This window comes from Porites lutea, chromosome 1 (assembly GCF_958299795.1).
Source record: "Porites lutea chromosome 1, jaPorLute2.1, whole genome shotgun sequence".
NCBI classification, from domain to species: domain Eukaryota; kingdom Metazoa; phylum Cnidaria; class Anthozoa; order Scleractinia; family Poritidae; genus Porites; species Porites lutea.
In genome coordinates this window covers 58,598,650-58,613,845 of record NC_133201.1, presented here as the reverse complement: position 1 = coordinate 58,613,845, position 15,196 = coordinate 58,598,650, and the positions used below count along the sequence as shown (strand labels likewise).

General features: G+C 39.3%; 1 protein-coding gene and 1 pseudogene across 1 annotated transcript; one reads left to right on the top strand and one right to left on the bottom strand.

Moving 5' to 3' along the window:
- Positions 1 to 6,723: 6,723 nt before the first annotated feature.
- On the bottom strand, positions 6,724 to 7,647 carry LOC140923366 (uncharacterized). Its single transcript, XM_073373461.1, has 2 exons — positions 7,297 to 7,647; positions 6,724 to 7,118 (listed from the first exon to the last, which is right to left on the bottom strand). The coding sequence occupies exons 1-2, from the start codon at positions 7,521 to 7,523 to the stop codon at positions 6,905 to 6,907; spliced, it is 441 nt and encodes a 146-aa protein (XP_073229562.1). The 5' UTR covers positions 7,524 to 7,647; the 3' UTR covers positions 6,724 to 6,904.
- A 5,326-nt stretch (positions 7,648 to 12,973) lies between these two features.
- On the top strand, positions 12,974 to 14,501 carry LOC140923334 (uncharacterized; annotated as a pseudogene).
- The last annotated feature ends 695 nt before the right edge of the window (positions 14,502 to 15,196 follow it).

Genomic DNA, 15,196 nt, shown 5'->3' with positions numbered 1-15,196 from the left:
AAGATTGACAGCTATTATGTCAAGTATTATACTTTGTCAACAAGTGTGAATCCATGTTTTCTATAGCCTCATTCTCAGACGTCCGAGGTCGTTCGACGTAAGATATTCAAGTGCACTTGAATCAAGAGGTTACTTGAAACCAACTTCGTTCTCTAGTGGGAAGCCAACATGTACTTTCGTAGTTACATTCCGATGTGCAAATATTTGATTATTATTATTAGACTATTTTGCATAATGTAGCACTTTTCCGGTGATTGTGAGTATTATTTTAGACCTGTGAAATATACAGCAGAATACTTCGCACTAATTCCATTGTATTCTTTTGTTTACTTCTTGCTATTTGGCCCTCCCTGTTAGTATCTGTTTCACGGTTCAAGTAAAATCACTCTAACCATCAGTTAGCAAGACAATTGACGAATAAGAGGATGTTTTCTTGAAGACTGTAATCTGGAAAGAGAACTATGCAGAGAAAGATTTGATTAAAAAATCGGCTTCTGGGTGGATACCAGAACGAGCTATGCCTCTCTCTCAGGAAATGTCACACCCATCTGAATAGCCTAGGAGGTACGCGTTATAGTGCAAGAAACTTCCAAACAATGGATGTCTAGAGTTCATTCCATTTTTATTCCGTATACACTCATATATCTTCATGTTACAAACAATCTGATTGGTTCGCTTTGTCGAGCCAACCAGCGATATCCACACTCTTTGCTTGCGAATGGATGATGAAAGATCTTGAAGTTACAGACAAAAATGGCTGTTGTTCAAGGGCCTGTGCTGGACGGAACGTCTCTTTGTGGACGGAAGTTTCAAAGTAAGGTGAATTTTACCCAGAGAAGATTAATAGGAAAGACAATCAAATCAAATGTTAGGAAAGTGCTCCAATTCTTGTTCGAAAACTGCATAAGTTACGGAGCGACGGATTCCAGAATGCGCTGGTTTATTTCATACCTTAGCGACCAAGCACAAAGTTGCGTGGTCGAAGGGCAAACCTCAAAATAAGAACCCTCAGTTGCGGCATACCGCAAGGCACTATCCTAACGTTATTACTTAAGATGTATATTAACGACCCTGCTAGGCTACTGACTTGTTTATATTATTGTTCAGTAACCAGCGCAGTTGTAGCGTGTAAGACAGTTTATTGCCCCATCGACCCTCCAAATAATGAAAAAATATTTGATACAATCCTACGTTGATTATTGCGGCGTTGTTTTGAAGGCTCCGGGCGCAGAAGTATCTCTGACACTTCAAATCCTCCAAAACCGCTCAGCTCGGATAGTAACGTTTCCCAGTTGTGACTTTAGCTCCGGCCCACTACTCCAAGAGCTAATTAAGGTGAGAAGGCAGACTTTTCATACGCCGAATTAAAGGGATGCGATCACGGTTATGCGCATGCGCGCCGTTTGTCTCTTCAGAATAAATTTGTCGGGTCAGCACCACATTCGAAATCGCCCTTAGTGGTACAATCATTGAAAATTCTTCGTTTTATTCCGACATCCGTCGCTTTGACTGGCCTAGTTATACTTCGGTAGTGGTGATTAACGTGTGGTTGTGTTCTTTGACTGGTTAAGTTTTAAAAAGACGCAAAAAATAATGTTTTGATCATGGAGGTTCCGAGAAGAGCATTGTGGCCGTCCGGCAACAGGACGTTCTCAAGAGTCTTTGGAGATAGAGAAGCTTAGCCTATCGATCTGGTATGGTTTTAGGAGTAGTGTGTGGCTTACGAAAAGAATACACGACACTTGGAGAGTGGTTAAAGGCATGAGTTCGTTCAACTTTGATTTGATTTTTGCATCCGACCTGTAGTTATACCGCAACAGGCCGCGCGATCTTCACCGATCTGGTACACTTGAAATGTTCCTTGTGTCTTTGCTTTACGATCGTATATGTTTAAGAATTGATGGTTTTAAAATAAATTATTGCCTGAACATTTTGTTTATAATCTAGTTTCTTTATGTGTTTTACTCGATAACATTTGTTTTGCGGAACACTGACCCGATCAGCAACGCGAATGAATTTGTTCATTTGCTGATAAGCAATTGAAATTTATGGATAATCTGTATGCTCATACGTTGTGTGTTTTTGTCACCGGTCAGGCGCTATTTGTAGGTATTTCTGGGTTATATAAGGCGAACTGAGAGAACAGTAATGAAATGTTTGTTTACAAATTTTGTTTGCCGATCGGTGACTGCTTTGGTAGCGTGGGTACGACCTCGTAAAAATACACGTTGGTAAATGTTTGTTTCAAAGCAGGACAGGGCTGTAAATCTTATTCTTATCGGCTGTAACATATATCTGAGGAGTAGCAAAGAATAAACTTGAATAATTTATGGAGATATATAAAATCAAACCAAATGCCCGGAAATACTCTCGCGTCGCGAACAATGAATTTGAATTTTGTAAATTTACTTGCGTGCATCTAACTCGCTTCCTATTGGTTTAAAAACAATCAGCTACTGTCAGAACTCACACATGCGCATTATCGTGAACCAGTCCCTTTAAGCTTCTTGCACTAGAAAGATAGATCGCACCTTTGAATATAGGACGTGCAAATAATGAGCTTGTTTTAATAACGGTTTAAGAACGTTCTCTGTGAAGTATTTCTGAAATCATGTTTTTGTTCACAGCGCGCGATGCGATCAAAAGTGAAAAGGTTTTCCCGCTCGACCCGCAAAATATACACTTCGTTGTGTGCCGCAATAAATCTCACTTGTAAATTGATCACGTCTAATAGTAGTTACATGTAAGATGAATAAACAGAAAACGTTTACGCCCCTATGTTTTACTTGACAATGAGCGCCTCGTGGCGAAACTTTCCCCTCAGTACCCCACTTAAAATAGCATCGCGTCTAGGCAAAAAAACCTCTCTCCTCCCCCCCCCTAGTATTACAAATTTGTCACGCCGAAGGTTAAACGATCTTGCACAGACTGTTCGGTCTGTTTTCGGCAGCATCACCTAGGACAAAAGGCTATTGTTTTGGTGAATTAGACCCCGTACAATAGACCATTTCTTGATGCGCAAGGTGTATAACAGTATGGCATCTAAATGCCTTTGCCAAAAAAGTCCGAAAGTAAGGACCACCTAAGTTATCAGAGAGTCCTCTTTATAGGGCGCATTTATTTGGAATCAATTTTCCGCTGATTTGCGTAAATACAAGTCGATGAATCTATTTAAATCCAACTTTACCCGCTCGCTTCCTTGCTTCGTTGATTTTTTACTATAATAACATACCATTATAAATGAAAATACTTAAATATGTGCACTAGGTGCCATGGCAGTTATGGACGATTATGTGAGTAAACAATCATTTTACATTGCAACCTTTGAGAGTTAAGCAGAATTTGATTGTATTGTTTTTTGAAGTGGTAGTAGCTGACTGATTTTATGTTGGTAGGAATCTCTTCCTAGATTTTGGTTATGGCAAACTTTAAACTTGTTTGTTTGCAATAATTTGACCTTACACATGGCACATGAAAAATTAAGATTTGAGGCAATATATGGAATTATGTGAGTGATCTATTTATTTATTTATTTATTTATTTATTTTCCAGCTTTTCTGGACACAGGCCTGCCCAGAGGGAATGTGCACGAACGGGACTCAGATCCCATGCAAGGTGCCATCACTACCCAATCCCACAACCCGTAAAGGTTGGCCACATCACCGGGGTCTATGACCCCTAATATACTCTTTTCGAATAGCGATGTGGGTTCTTTTATGTCCCACAAGAACAAATCAGTGAAAGTGCTGTGAGACGGGACCTACAGTTTTTCGTCCTTATCCGAGAAGACTAGAAATTCTAACCATTTGCAGATGTCATTACAAAGGCAGCACTTTCTTCTCAGTCATTTAAAGACGCTGAGTGCAGGTCCGGCCTGGGTTTGAACCCGCGACCTCCCGCTCGGCAGACCGGCGCTCTCCCAACTGAGCTAACCAGGCGGCGGTGACTCGTGACATGTCACGTGACCCCGATCAAATGTTCAGGCACAAGAGGACCTCAGGATTTACTTTTGGAGAAAATTTCATTTTTTTATAGTTCTAGGTCTCCTAGCGAGAGATATTGGCAATCAATCATATGCCCCGAACACACTTTTGACCTAGGCCTAAACCCCTTGAGAATCCCTATTCCATCTCCTCGCTGTTTTTTTTTCTGTCCACATCTCTTTGAGCTCTCCCCACAATCTGAACGCCTGGAACAGGCCACACCTGGTCTTTCGTCTAGCCTAACATCCTGTTGGGGGTGGTATTATAGATGTTATTTATGTGTTACCTCCATATAAGTCAGTCTATAACCTCTTTGTTCCTCACTTTCTTTAAAATATGGGTCCAAAAAGCTTTAGGACTGGTTTTACGGGCATCTACGAGGAACTCAGATGTATATTGGTCCTCAGATTTTAACGCTTAGAGCAGGGCCTTTCTAGGGACATTTAAGTTAGCCCAGTTATCAGGTTTATTAATTTTTTTCTCTGTTGTATAGCTTGTGTTTCTTCGGACAAAGGGGACGGTGAGACGGATATAAACCATATAACGACTAAAGGTTACTTTGTTAGGAACGTTGTTTTGTAACGTGGTCAACATAGTAGATTCAAATTTTTCCCCTGTTGTTCGACAGGTACGAGAGAAAGTACTGCTGAAAAGTTGACATGTCTAGTTTGATTTTCGCTACATCAGCTTTGCTCCTAATGAAGACTTTCCGCTCCTGCAACCTTTTCCTTGCAGGTTATACCAGAAGATTGAAGAGTACCATATCCTAATCACTTATAACAGCAGTTACCTGGCAGTTTCTTAACCACAGAGTCATCAGTAGTAATATTCTGCATTCTGGTTGGTGAATTTACCAGTTGTTTAAGGCCAAATTTTTGTTTAATGTCCAAGAGACAGTTTGCAGCAGAATAAGATTGAGGGCCTTCTGTGGCACAGTTATCCTTCCAATTAATATTTCAGGGGCACCTAACGTCACTTTTCGGAAAATATCTGTTCGGAAGACGACTTGAGATCTAGAATTTTCGGAACATATTTTGTAAAATTTATTGCTTGCTTGCCTATCATAGGATTTTAGAACATCTAAGAGAGTCAAACTAGCTCAAAATCCAGTTGGAGAGAAGAAAGCAAGTCAGATTTTATTGTTTTACGTAAGTGACATGCCCAATTGCTTAGTGACGTGTCTAATTGCTTAGAAACATTTACTGACGACACCATTCTTCCAATTCTCAACAGGACCTTGAAAAAACTATAAATGAAGACTACATTCAAACATCTCAGCTACTGCTCAGCTAATGAACTTTTTGAAAACCCAAATTTAATGCGAGACTCAGTGCATTAAGATCTTTTATTATTTGTATAGGTAATAGCATGATTTGTAGTGATGATATTTGGCATAAATACCACAAGTGATATTTCAAAATTGTTATACGTAATTTAAAGAGCCGTTAGGCGAGTGAAATTTGCGACAATTTTGAAATATCACGAGTGGTATTTACGCCAAATATCACGTACAAATCATGCTATTATTTGTTTATACTGCTACACCAAAAAGGTTTCTAGTTTTCACATGTAGGTATTTCAAATTAAGTTGAAATACTACTGCTCTAAGCCAATCAAATTACATAAATTTCTCATGTAGTAGTATAATAGTCTGAGCAGTACAGATTCTTATAATCAGCTTTAAAAAAATAGGCCGCCACGAAAAGCTGTTCAGGCGGCATAGTATGGACACTTATCCCATATATGAATCTTCATTTTAGGGTTCGGAGCGGGCCGGGGCAGCTTTCCCTCGTAGATATCGCGCAGAAATCAGCGTTCTTAGGTGTGAACAGAAGCCGTATGGTTTTGGTGTATGCGCAAAAGCTATCCAGTATAGTGTGAATATAGCCGGAGATGCCACTCTCACTTTGTTATAACGATCGCATACTCCTACGTAACAGAGCTGGATTTATGGAGTCGAATGTCTTAGGCATATCTGTTTTTTAAGTTCCAACAAGCTGTTTGTTGTCTTTCGCCATCCTCCAGTGATCAATTGTATTAATACTTAGTGTAGTCTGACAGCTGAGAGTCATACCGTAGGCTCTCAGGGTCTGTTATAGACGGTCCCCTAGTTGTTTAGCTACAATCCGCTTAAAGATCTTATCTATAGCTGAAAGGACAGTGAATGTGATTTGTTGTTTTGAACGCACGTATTATAAATTGACTGTTTTGGATGTTTTAATTTCTTTGAATAGCCTGAGGAAAAAGCCGAAATTTCGCAACGCCAGCGAAATGACGCCTCATAAACGAGCGCAGAAATTCTATACTTATGACGTGTCACAACCCAGATATGGGTTGTGCCTCTGATTGGCTGAAGCAAATTTCCCACTCGGGATCGGACGACCAATTAGAAGCACTACCCAGATCTGTGTAGTGACGCGTAATCAGTGTGGAATTTCTGCGCTCGTTTCTCAGCCGTCATTTCGTGCACCAGTCGAAGCGTCGCGAAATGTCGGCTGTTTTTTCAGCCTACTCTAGCTGCCCGATAATTTATCGATTTCCCGAAACCTGCTAGTAGCTTAATAAATATATGCTTGTTACCAACGGAATTGCTCGAGTTGCACCAAAAAAAGCAACGCTATGATTGGTTTGGAAAGGAATTATTTTGGCAAACCAGTCAGATCCCTACCGTTCAGATGTTATTTGCCAACCCGCCCATTTCAAGACATCTTCCCATTAAATTGTTCAAAAAAATATGCTGTTCTGGTCTTTAATTTTTTTTATCTCAGTCACCAGACATATTTTACAAAATACTTAAGTTACATGCAATTTTCTTCCTTCGATTTACAGTTACTTTACGGTTTACTTCTGATATAAGACCTTCAAAGAACAGCTAGGGGGGAGCAAAATGCTTTGGCTGCTATCTTCTTTCCAGAATAACCTTAGCCACGGTAGCCTCGTCCTCGATGACGACCATACGGATAGCGACGATAGCGAGGCCGGTACCTGTTGTAGCGGCCGTAACGAGGGTAACGGCCGTAACGAGGGTAACGGCCGTAACGAGGGTAACGGCCGTAATGAGGGTAACGGCCGTAACGGCCCTTACGGCCGTAACGTCCCCAAGCCACTGGGTCAGCTTCTGGTATAGCGTCTACACTGAAACCAAAGAACCAATTAAAAATTTTTATATTGGTAGTTCGTTATGTCCATTTTGTCTTTTATCACCAACCATCCTATAAGATGTAGACAATTCCTACTGAAAACTGTAATTTCACTTAGCTCAACTATAGGGTCGATAGTGCAGGGAGTGGCTTGTAAAATAATAAAAAAATACCTTTCAGAATTATCCACTTCATTTGCGTCATCAACATCTTCACTTTCTTCTTCTTCGTCTTCTTGATCAATTCTGTCACCTTCTACGGCTTCTTCAGAGACACGTAATTTGCTCTCATCTTCCTGGTTATCGGATGCCAATTCGAATGGCCCATGTGACGAAATAGTTGTCACCAGAACACCAAGGAAACAGACGAGAAGAGCGATCACTGCAAAAGACGGCTTCATGATGGCCAGTAACTGCAACGAACGTAACAGCAACAGTAACGAACGTTACGACTGACTGGTGAGATGGAAAACTCAGAGTGAACTTTGGGGCAGGTGGCTTTTTAATTTATAGTTTCGTTACGCTGTCATTTGCGTATGGGGTGTGCTATTTTTCGTTTTTGCTCAATACCTCAAATGTAAGTAAAAATTACTGTAACAATACCGGTGCAACCCAATATTGCGTCGTACGTCCAATAACAAATAAAATGCTTCGAAAAATGACAAAAATCACGAAATTCAGATTACCTTAATTAGTTTAGCTAAAAATCGTTATTTCTAGTGCGGAGAGTCAGGGAACTCAGTATAGTGATGGCCATGGGTTTTGTTGTCAAATCTTCATAAATTTGATTTTATTGCGGAAACGCTTTGCTATCAAAAATAACCACGCCTTCCAGCAGATTTAAAGGCAGCTATCAAATACCGTCGATCCAAAATAACCCTCATGCTACAAATTTAAAAGCTGATAGTCAAAAGAGTGATAATTACTTTACCCGTGAAGTGGATAGTAGACCACTGAATTTCATTGCACTATAATTTTTTAAATTGTTTTCTTTTGTTTACTTGTAACCATTTGGCACTGATTGTCAGATACTATTTCTTGAGTCAAAGTAATATCGCTTTAAGAATATATCTTATATTTTGTGCAGACTGTTTCCCCAATGAAATGAACACAAAAACATCTTTAAATATTTCACATACATTAGGTTCTACTAAATACAGGGAGAGAAAATTCGCAAAAAACAATGTATGGACAAATATTATTAAGTATACATAACTAACTTTCGACAAGTTTTTCTTAACTTAGTGTGTGTGCACTGATAGCCATATTTCAAAGTAGCAAATCATGTAGCAGGGCCTGTGCTTCTTTACAACAAGGAATACAAAATAAAAGAGCGAGAAAGCAATAACGAAACAAATATTATAAATTGCACCACAGATAATGTTATTTTATATCCAGCATTTTCTTGGTTATTTGTAATTCATTTCTCAGTTGTTTGGGTTAACTGGAAATGACATATCTTCAAGGCCTCCTCAGCATTCGCGGGAACGCAATCTCCTAACCCAAATCTCTCCCGCTCCAGTCCAACAACAGGCTAATTTTATAAGTTTTTCCTAGGAGCGGTTATTCTTGTGCTCCACCTTTGCTGAACTCAACATCAAACACTTGCAGTTTTTTTTTTTTTTACGGTTAGCAAGTAATATTTGAGACAAATGAACGTCACGCTCGTGGCCATATTTACGCCAGACTGCCTGTACATCCCGGAAGGGGGTGGGGGAATCCGCATACGAAAGGGGCGGGGATGCTCGTTGGAAATTTTGAATTAAGCCCCTAAAGGAGACCGACCTGGGCGTGGCTCAAGCTGTTTTTGACCCCTAAAAGAGACCATGTTAAAACACAGACAGTAAATATTTTTTTATATTTTTTCGCGTAAAACCCTAAACGAGACCCTCACGGCAAAATATGATGGCGTTTTGCCCAGAACACCCTAAGTGAGACCAAAATCCGAAATTTACACCCCTCAGCGAGAAGACGAGCATCCCCACCCCTTTCATATGTCGAGTCCTCCCCCACCCCTCCCCTCGGGCTGTACATGTTCTTAATCTTGCTTGAGCAAACGAGAGCGATTCCCAGGCCGTCCTAAGAGCAAAAATAGGGCGAGACAAAATAAGTACACTACATCTGCCATTTGCAAAAAATATCATGCTGTGATAGGTTTTAAAATTTGTCACAATTTCGAGAGCAGATTAGCGAGTTCGAAATTGTTGCGGAGTTACAGTTCTAAATTTGTTAGCGGAGACTGGGAGAAATATCAAACCGTGTATTGTGAAAGTATAGAGACGGCGGAAGTAGTTGCGCATGGAATAACTTTTTATTTGTTACGTAAAGTTAAGTAGTCGCTAAATTGAAACACGTGCACACTGGCGTATGTAAGTGTTTTCGTACTTTCCAAAAATTGATCAACAAGTGGTCCAAGTGACGAAGTTGGTATCGATATAAAAACAGTATCATGCCACAAAATTCAATATACTACTTATTAATATCACTAACTGCTACCGCTTCAATATCACAATATGGTTCGTTTTCCCTGATTCAACTGCCGAAGAGTCAGTATGGGGAGCGCTTAGTGACGATATTATGAGCGAGGTTTTACCAAACAAAAATCCACGTCATGGTCTGCAATACATCACCAATTTACAAGAGCAATTTACCATTCAGTATTAAGGCTAACATCCAGTTTTTCCCTAGCCTGAAATCATTTACATTTTTTAGACTTATGTTTAGGGACTTTACTTTCTACATTTCCTTAAAGGGCACTAAATTTCAGTGAACAGTGGATTTCTAGAGATACTTTTATATTTATACTTAAAGCTCAATGGGTGAACTTCGTGTCTAAAGCAATCTGATTGGATCGCAATCTCATGCCAACCAGTGATACCCACTACTTAATTGTTGGATAATGAAAGATCCTGAAGGCAGAAACGAACAAAACTGGCTGTTGTAAACTCGGTGTTCTCCCAAATTTCAAACTACAAAATTTTGAAAACAGAGACAATCCTGGCCTTGTTATTTTTCCAAGGTAAAGCAAATTATAAATTGTTCAAAAAAAGATGTTTTGGTTCTTATAATTCTTAGTTTCGACGGATAATAATTACAAATAGTGCAGTTTGTCCAAGCCCCAGCTGGACTAAAAGCTATTTTGTAACCATGCAGAGTTCTTCAGCAATGTGAACTTTGCCCTGCAAAGATAATTTATAATGGAAAAAAACTACGAAAGCTGTTACATGTCAGAACCAAGTAAAAAAATCAAAGGAGATTATCTGAATAATGCCATAATTAGCTTCATCAGCCGAGCATTTATTATAAACCTCTTTCTCAAACCAGTGTCGTATCTCGCCAACCGTGATATTTATTGTACTTATAATTCTTATAATTAATTACTGAGTTAGGGCGGACGGAAAAATATTTCGACGAGGTCAAGTTTGCGAGGAAGTCAATCATCGCTATCATACGCTTGAATTTCAATATGGCCAATCATGCTTATAAACTGGGCTGCCCAGCTCAATGCACGCCTAGTTCGTAATTGGTTTCGGAATTTTTCGGTCCCCGGCATTAAAAAATGAACATTTTTTAATTATTAACCCAATAACTCAGAGGGCGTTGCGTGATCCATAACGCATATTTTTCCATCTTCGCAGACTCTGTCAGTAAGATTGATTTCATTGTAATTAATGCAACACACGCCTTTCTGGAGGTCTAAATTTCGGATTAGGATAAAGAAGACTCGTCTGGTGAAAACAGGAACTTTGAGAATCGCACACAAGTTCATCTTACAGCCTCATTGGTGAGAGGGCAAATGAGCCGCGAAACTTCGAAAGCGCAAAGCTTCACCGGGGGCTTCAAAAACCAACTTGAGAGAAATAGAGTACTAAGGCAAGTTTCTTACTGGTACAATAGTTGTTCCTTTTGACTAGCTTGTAATTTTGCCCAGAAAAACTGGCAGCGCGAGACTTCAGACACTTTGGGTGCACTAACATCTGACAGAGCATCAGTAGCAAAATAAATTTTTAGATCAGGAGGTTGAGAATCAGAAAGCCAGGTATTTTAATTCTTAAATCTTTCTTAAAAGGGAGAACATTAAAAAAAGTTGAAATTGGGGCTCGTGCGAACGACTTCTTATACCTCCCCACTACCCCCCCACCCTTCCGACCCTCTAACCCATTTAGAAATTTCACAATACCCTCTTCTTCTGTCACTTTCTGCCGAGAGTGTAGAATTTGTGGAGAAATTCTCAGTACAGCAACTCCTCTTAGAAATACCTTGCGAATTTTACTTAACTCTTGAAACAAATATTATCATCTAATGTCAGGAGTCCAAGACCTCGCTAATCTAGCGACAAGTAAACAATGGAATGTCAGTAGTGCATAATGGCGAGTAGTAGTCTTATTCCTTTTTCACGTATTTAGTAAAATTACTCTTAGAAATCAACTCTGTTGAGATACAAACTTACTCAAATTTACAAAAAGCGGTAATTTACTATAAAAATCCATGCCATGGCATCCCATATAACCAGTACTAATATCACGAATCTACAGCAACAGAAACCAAGGTAAGTAGTGAACTTCCGCATTTTACGTTGGCAGTTAGAAATAGGGATCATCTAACTAACTGGTGAGGCTGACGGTGTGTTTATCTATTACCCTCCGTTCTTCATCAGTGCTCCGTTTTACGCGAATTTATATACGTAATTAAAGCTTCTTGGTGAAAGGAAAAAAGTCGCTGTAAGAATTTGAGGTCAAACATGTGAATCGAACTTGGAACCTCTCGCACAGAAGGCCACACACCAGCCATGCATCTGTGCCAATTCTTACTATATGTTCCTTACAGCCAAAGAAAACTTATTGTACTCTCATTAAATCGTCCGGAGCTTAGTACTGGAAATGTACAGCACGGTAATACCAAAATAGAATCCACTTAACGCATCCAAAATATTTATTACCAATATCACTAATCTGCCACTCGCCAAATCGCATAAAAATTAACTGAGTAACGGCGTAACGAGAAACAGCGTCACGAGTTTTTTTTTTTTTCTGAAGCCCTATTTCTCCAGCTATTGAGCGAGATAAAAATCTTACCTAAATCGTTTTGTCCCAAAAAGATATATCCTCATCTTGTATCTTTGATGAGATGACAAAAACATTTACGTTTGCGAAGGGCATAGTAAAACTCTTTTTAGCCAGGGATAGCTAATCGAACGAAACCGAACCAAAATCAATCGAACTCAATCGAACCCGCAGTAGGTCGGATTGTTGTTCGATTGGTTCGGTAATTGAACGTAATCCAACTGGACCTTTTCAGTGAATTCGATTTATTACCGAATTCAATTAGTTTAATTCACACTTAGTTCGATTTTGTTCGGCAGAAAGACAAAACGCATCCTCTGCATCCAGTTCCATTTCAATTGGAAACATCTCCATAGTATGTATGTGAAGCAGTTTCAAACAAATCTTCATTGTTTAAGTGATTCAAATTCGATAAATTCACAGTTAATACTGGGGAACATGAACGCACAGCTGACGGCACGGTAAAACCATGTGAAATGTTTTCCCGGGACAATACCGACCGGGTATTCTTAGGATACCATCACACACTGAACACAAATGAACTTAATGTCTTTTAGCTTAATGATTATTTATCAGCTACTTTGTTCTCCTGCTTATGTACACTTGTGTAAATGCCTTACATGGTGTGAAATAAAAAAAAGATTAAAGATTGAAAGATAAAGTTTCGATAATTAAAAAAGGACCGATACTTTTTTCACCGACATTGACGGCGAAAGAGCACTCGTAATAGCCTTTAACCATCTCTTCCAAAATTGCTAATTTCACCTTTTCCACCCTCTGTGACATCTCTGTGTACTCGTGTTTGAAATTGAAGCCAATACACACAACTTAAATTATTTGAACGCAATATCTTGTTTGAAACCAGATGAAACTGGTTTTATGTGTTCGATTGTTGCAGTGTTCGATTTTCAAATGTTCGATTATGTTCGATTGTCAAAATTTTGGGTGAGTTTGATTAAGTTCGATTACCGCAGTCAGCGGTCAGGAGACAAGATGGACGCGAAGTTTTGAGCTCTGTCTCTTCTGACCCTTTAGACGTTTTTGCCACCTAATTTCTGAACTATTTTACCTTGATACTCTCAATTAATATGCCTAAAGAGACGATTGCTTCTCTAAAGCAACAAAACCAATTACTTAAACAGCAGGTTGTCGCTCTGTGCAAAGAAGTTAAGTCCTTGAAAGAATCGTTTGCCGCCACGGAGGCTGTTAATGAAAACAGAATCACTGCAGTCGCTAATGCCTGGAACGTCGAAACTGCTCGGAGTTTGCGATACTTGAGAGACGAGTGTGATGACTTGTCAGCTTCTAACTCTAGCGTCTCGGTACAGCTTAAGCAAATTAATATTTCACCGTCTTAATGTACTCACTGCCCAAGTGGAACGTAACGCCATGATGCCGAGGAGTACAGTTACCAGTTCAACGTAAAAATAATTGGTCTTCCGGAGTTGAATACACTAAAGTGAAACTGCCCCGGAATCAAGTTCTCTCTGTGTAAAACTCTTCCAGGAAATGGGAGCTGAAGTATCTATTCTTGACATCGATATAGCGCATCGTGTATCAACAAGGAACGAAAGCGAAGGTCCAAAACCTGTGGTATGTAAATTTGGCAGGCGTTTGGCGAAAGGGAAAGTTATGGAAGTTCGTCAACGTGCCTTCCAAGTTAACCCAACAAGTATCGGTTTTTCTGCTGAAAACGAGGTTGGCGGAGCGAGAATCTTCGATCATCTTACCCCTAAGAAGAGGAACCTGTTATTTGAGGCGAAAAAATTCAAAGAGCGGAATCATTATCAATTTTGTTGGGCTAAAAACTCCACCATTTATCTAAGAAAGGATGAGAGCTCTCGTGTGATTAAAATCTCGAACACTAATACACTACGACTTCTTGCATCGGATACGTATTCATTACAAGTTAGATAAGTATAATCTACTATTAATGAATCTTAGTTTCATTTAAGAGTATTAACCATCAGACCGCTCGTAGTACTCACTCTTTATTTCGTGAGCGTCCATTCTTTGGGCAAAATATTATCTTAGCTCATGGCCAATTTAATAACTGCATACCTTCTCATTTGCCGACCAAAACGTATTAGGAAAAGCTTACTAGTATTTACGATCTTGATCTTTTTAGGCTCAATGCAGCTAAAACCCTTAATCTTGATAATGATAATCTTTATTACAATCGTATCCAGAGCCGTTACTACTCTCCAGATAGCTTCAACAAATTTAAAACTGAACTTCCTAGACGTGCTAGTGATTCATGTGTCTCTGTTCTACATAATAATATCAGGAGCCTTAGGCAAAACCCTGAAATCTTCCAGGTCCATTTATTAGATGAATTGAACTTTGATTTGAGGAGTTTCTGAAACCAAAATAATCAGTGGAAAAAACTTCGACTTTAATCCAAACATACTTGGATATATTTTTGAATGCGCTCCGAGACCTCTCGCCTCTGGAGGTGTTGGCTTGTACATTATGAATGAATCTCTGAAGTATTAAGTTACTAAAAAAACATCAAATGAGGCTTTCCAGGCGCTATGGATTGAGATCCATTCCTCACAAAAATGTAACATCATTTGTGGTATTGTATATAGACAGCATAATTCTCCGTAACGCTTCCAAGAATATTTTGACGAAACTCTTGAGAAACTAATGACTTCAACATAAACCTCCTTCACGCCGAAAGCGCCCGTTATGCTCAGGAATTTTTACTTTCTCTGCAAAGCTTTTCATTTACACCAACTATTGATAAACCAATTCGTGTGCATAACAGCTCTGCCACCTTAATCGACAATATTTTGACTAACAAAGTTGATGCTAATATCACCAGGGGCAATATTGTCTCTGATATCAGCGACCATTTTTCACAGTTTTGTGTCTCCCACACTTTCTTTAAGAAGCTGAAGTCGAAAAAACAAAAGCGCAGAGATTTTTCTGGTTTCTCCGTTAATAGTTTTAACTCTGAACTTTCGGAGGAACTCTTAAACCAAAACAATTTTGATGACCAGTTCGTC

Coding starts and splice junctions, on each gene's coding strand:
- LOC140923366 (XM_073373461.1), bottom strand. CDS start 7,523: ATGAAGCCGTCTTTTGCAGTGATCGCTCTTCTCGTCTGTTTCCTTGGT. Junction 7,119..7,296: donor GAAGTGGATAATTCTGAAAG/GTATTTTTTTAT, acceptor CTTTGGTTTCAG/TGTAGACGCTATACCAGAAG.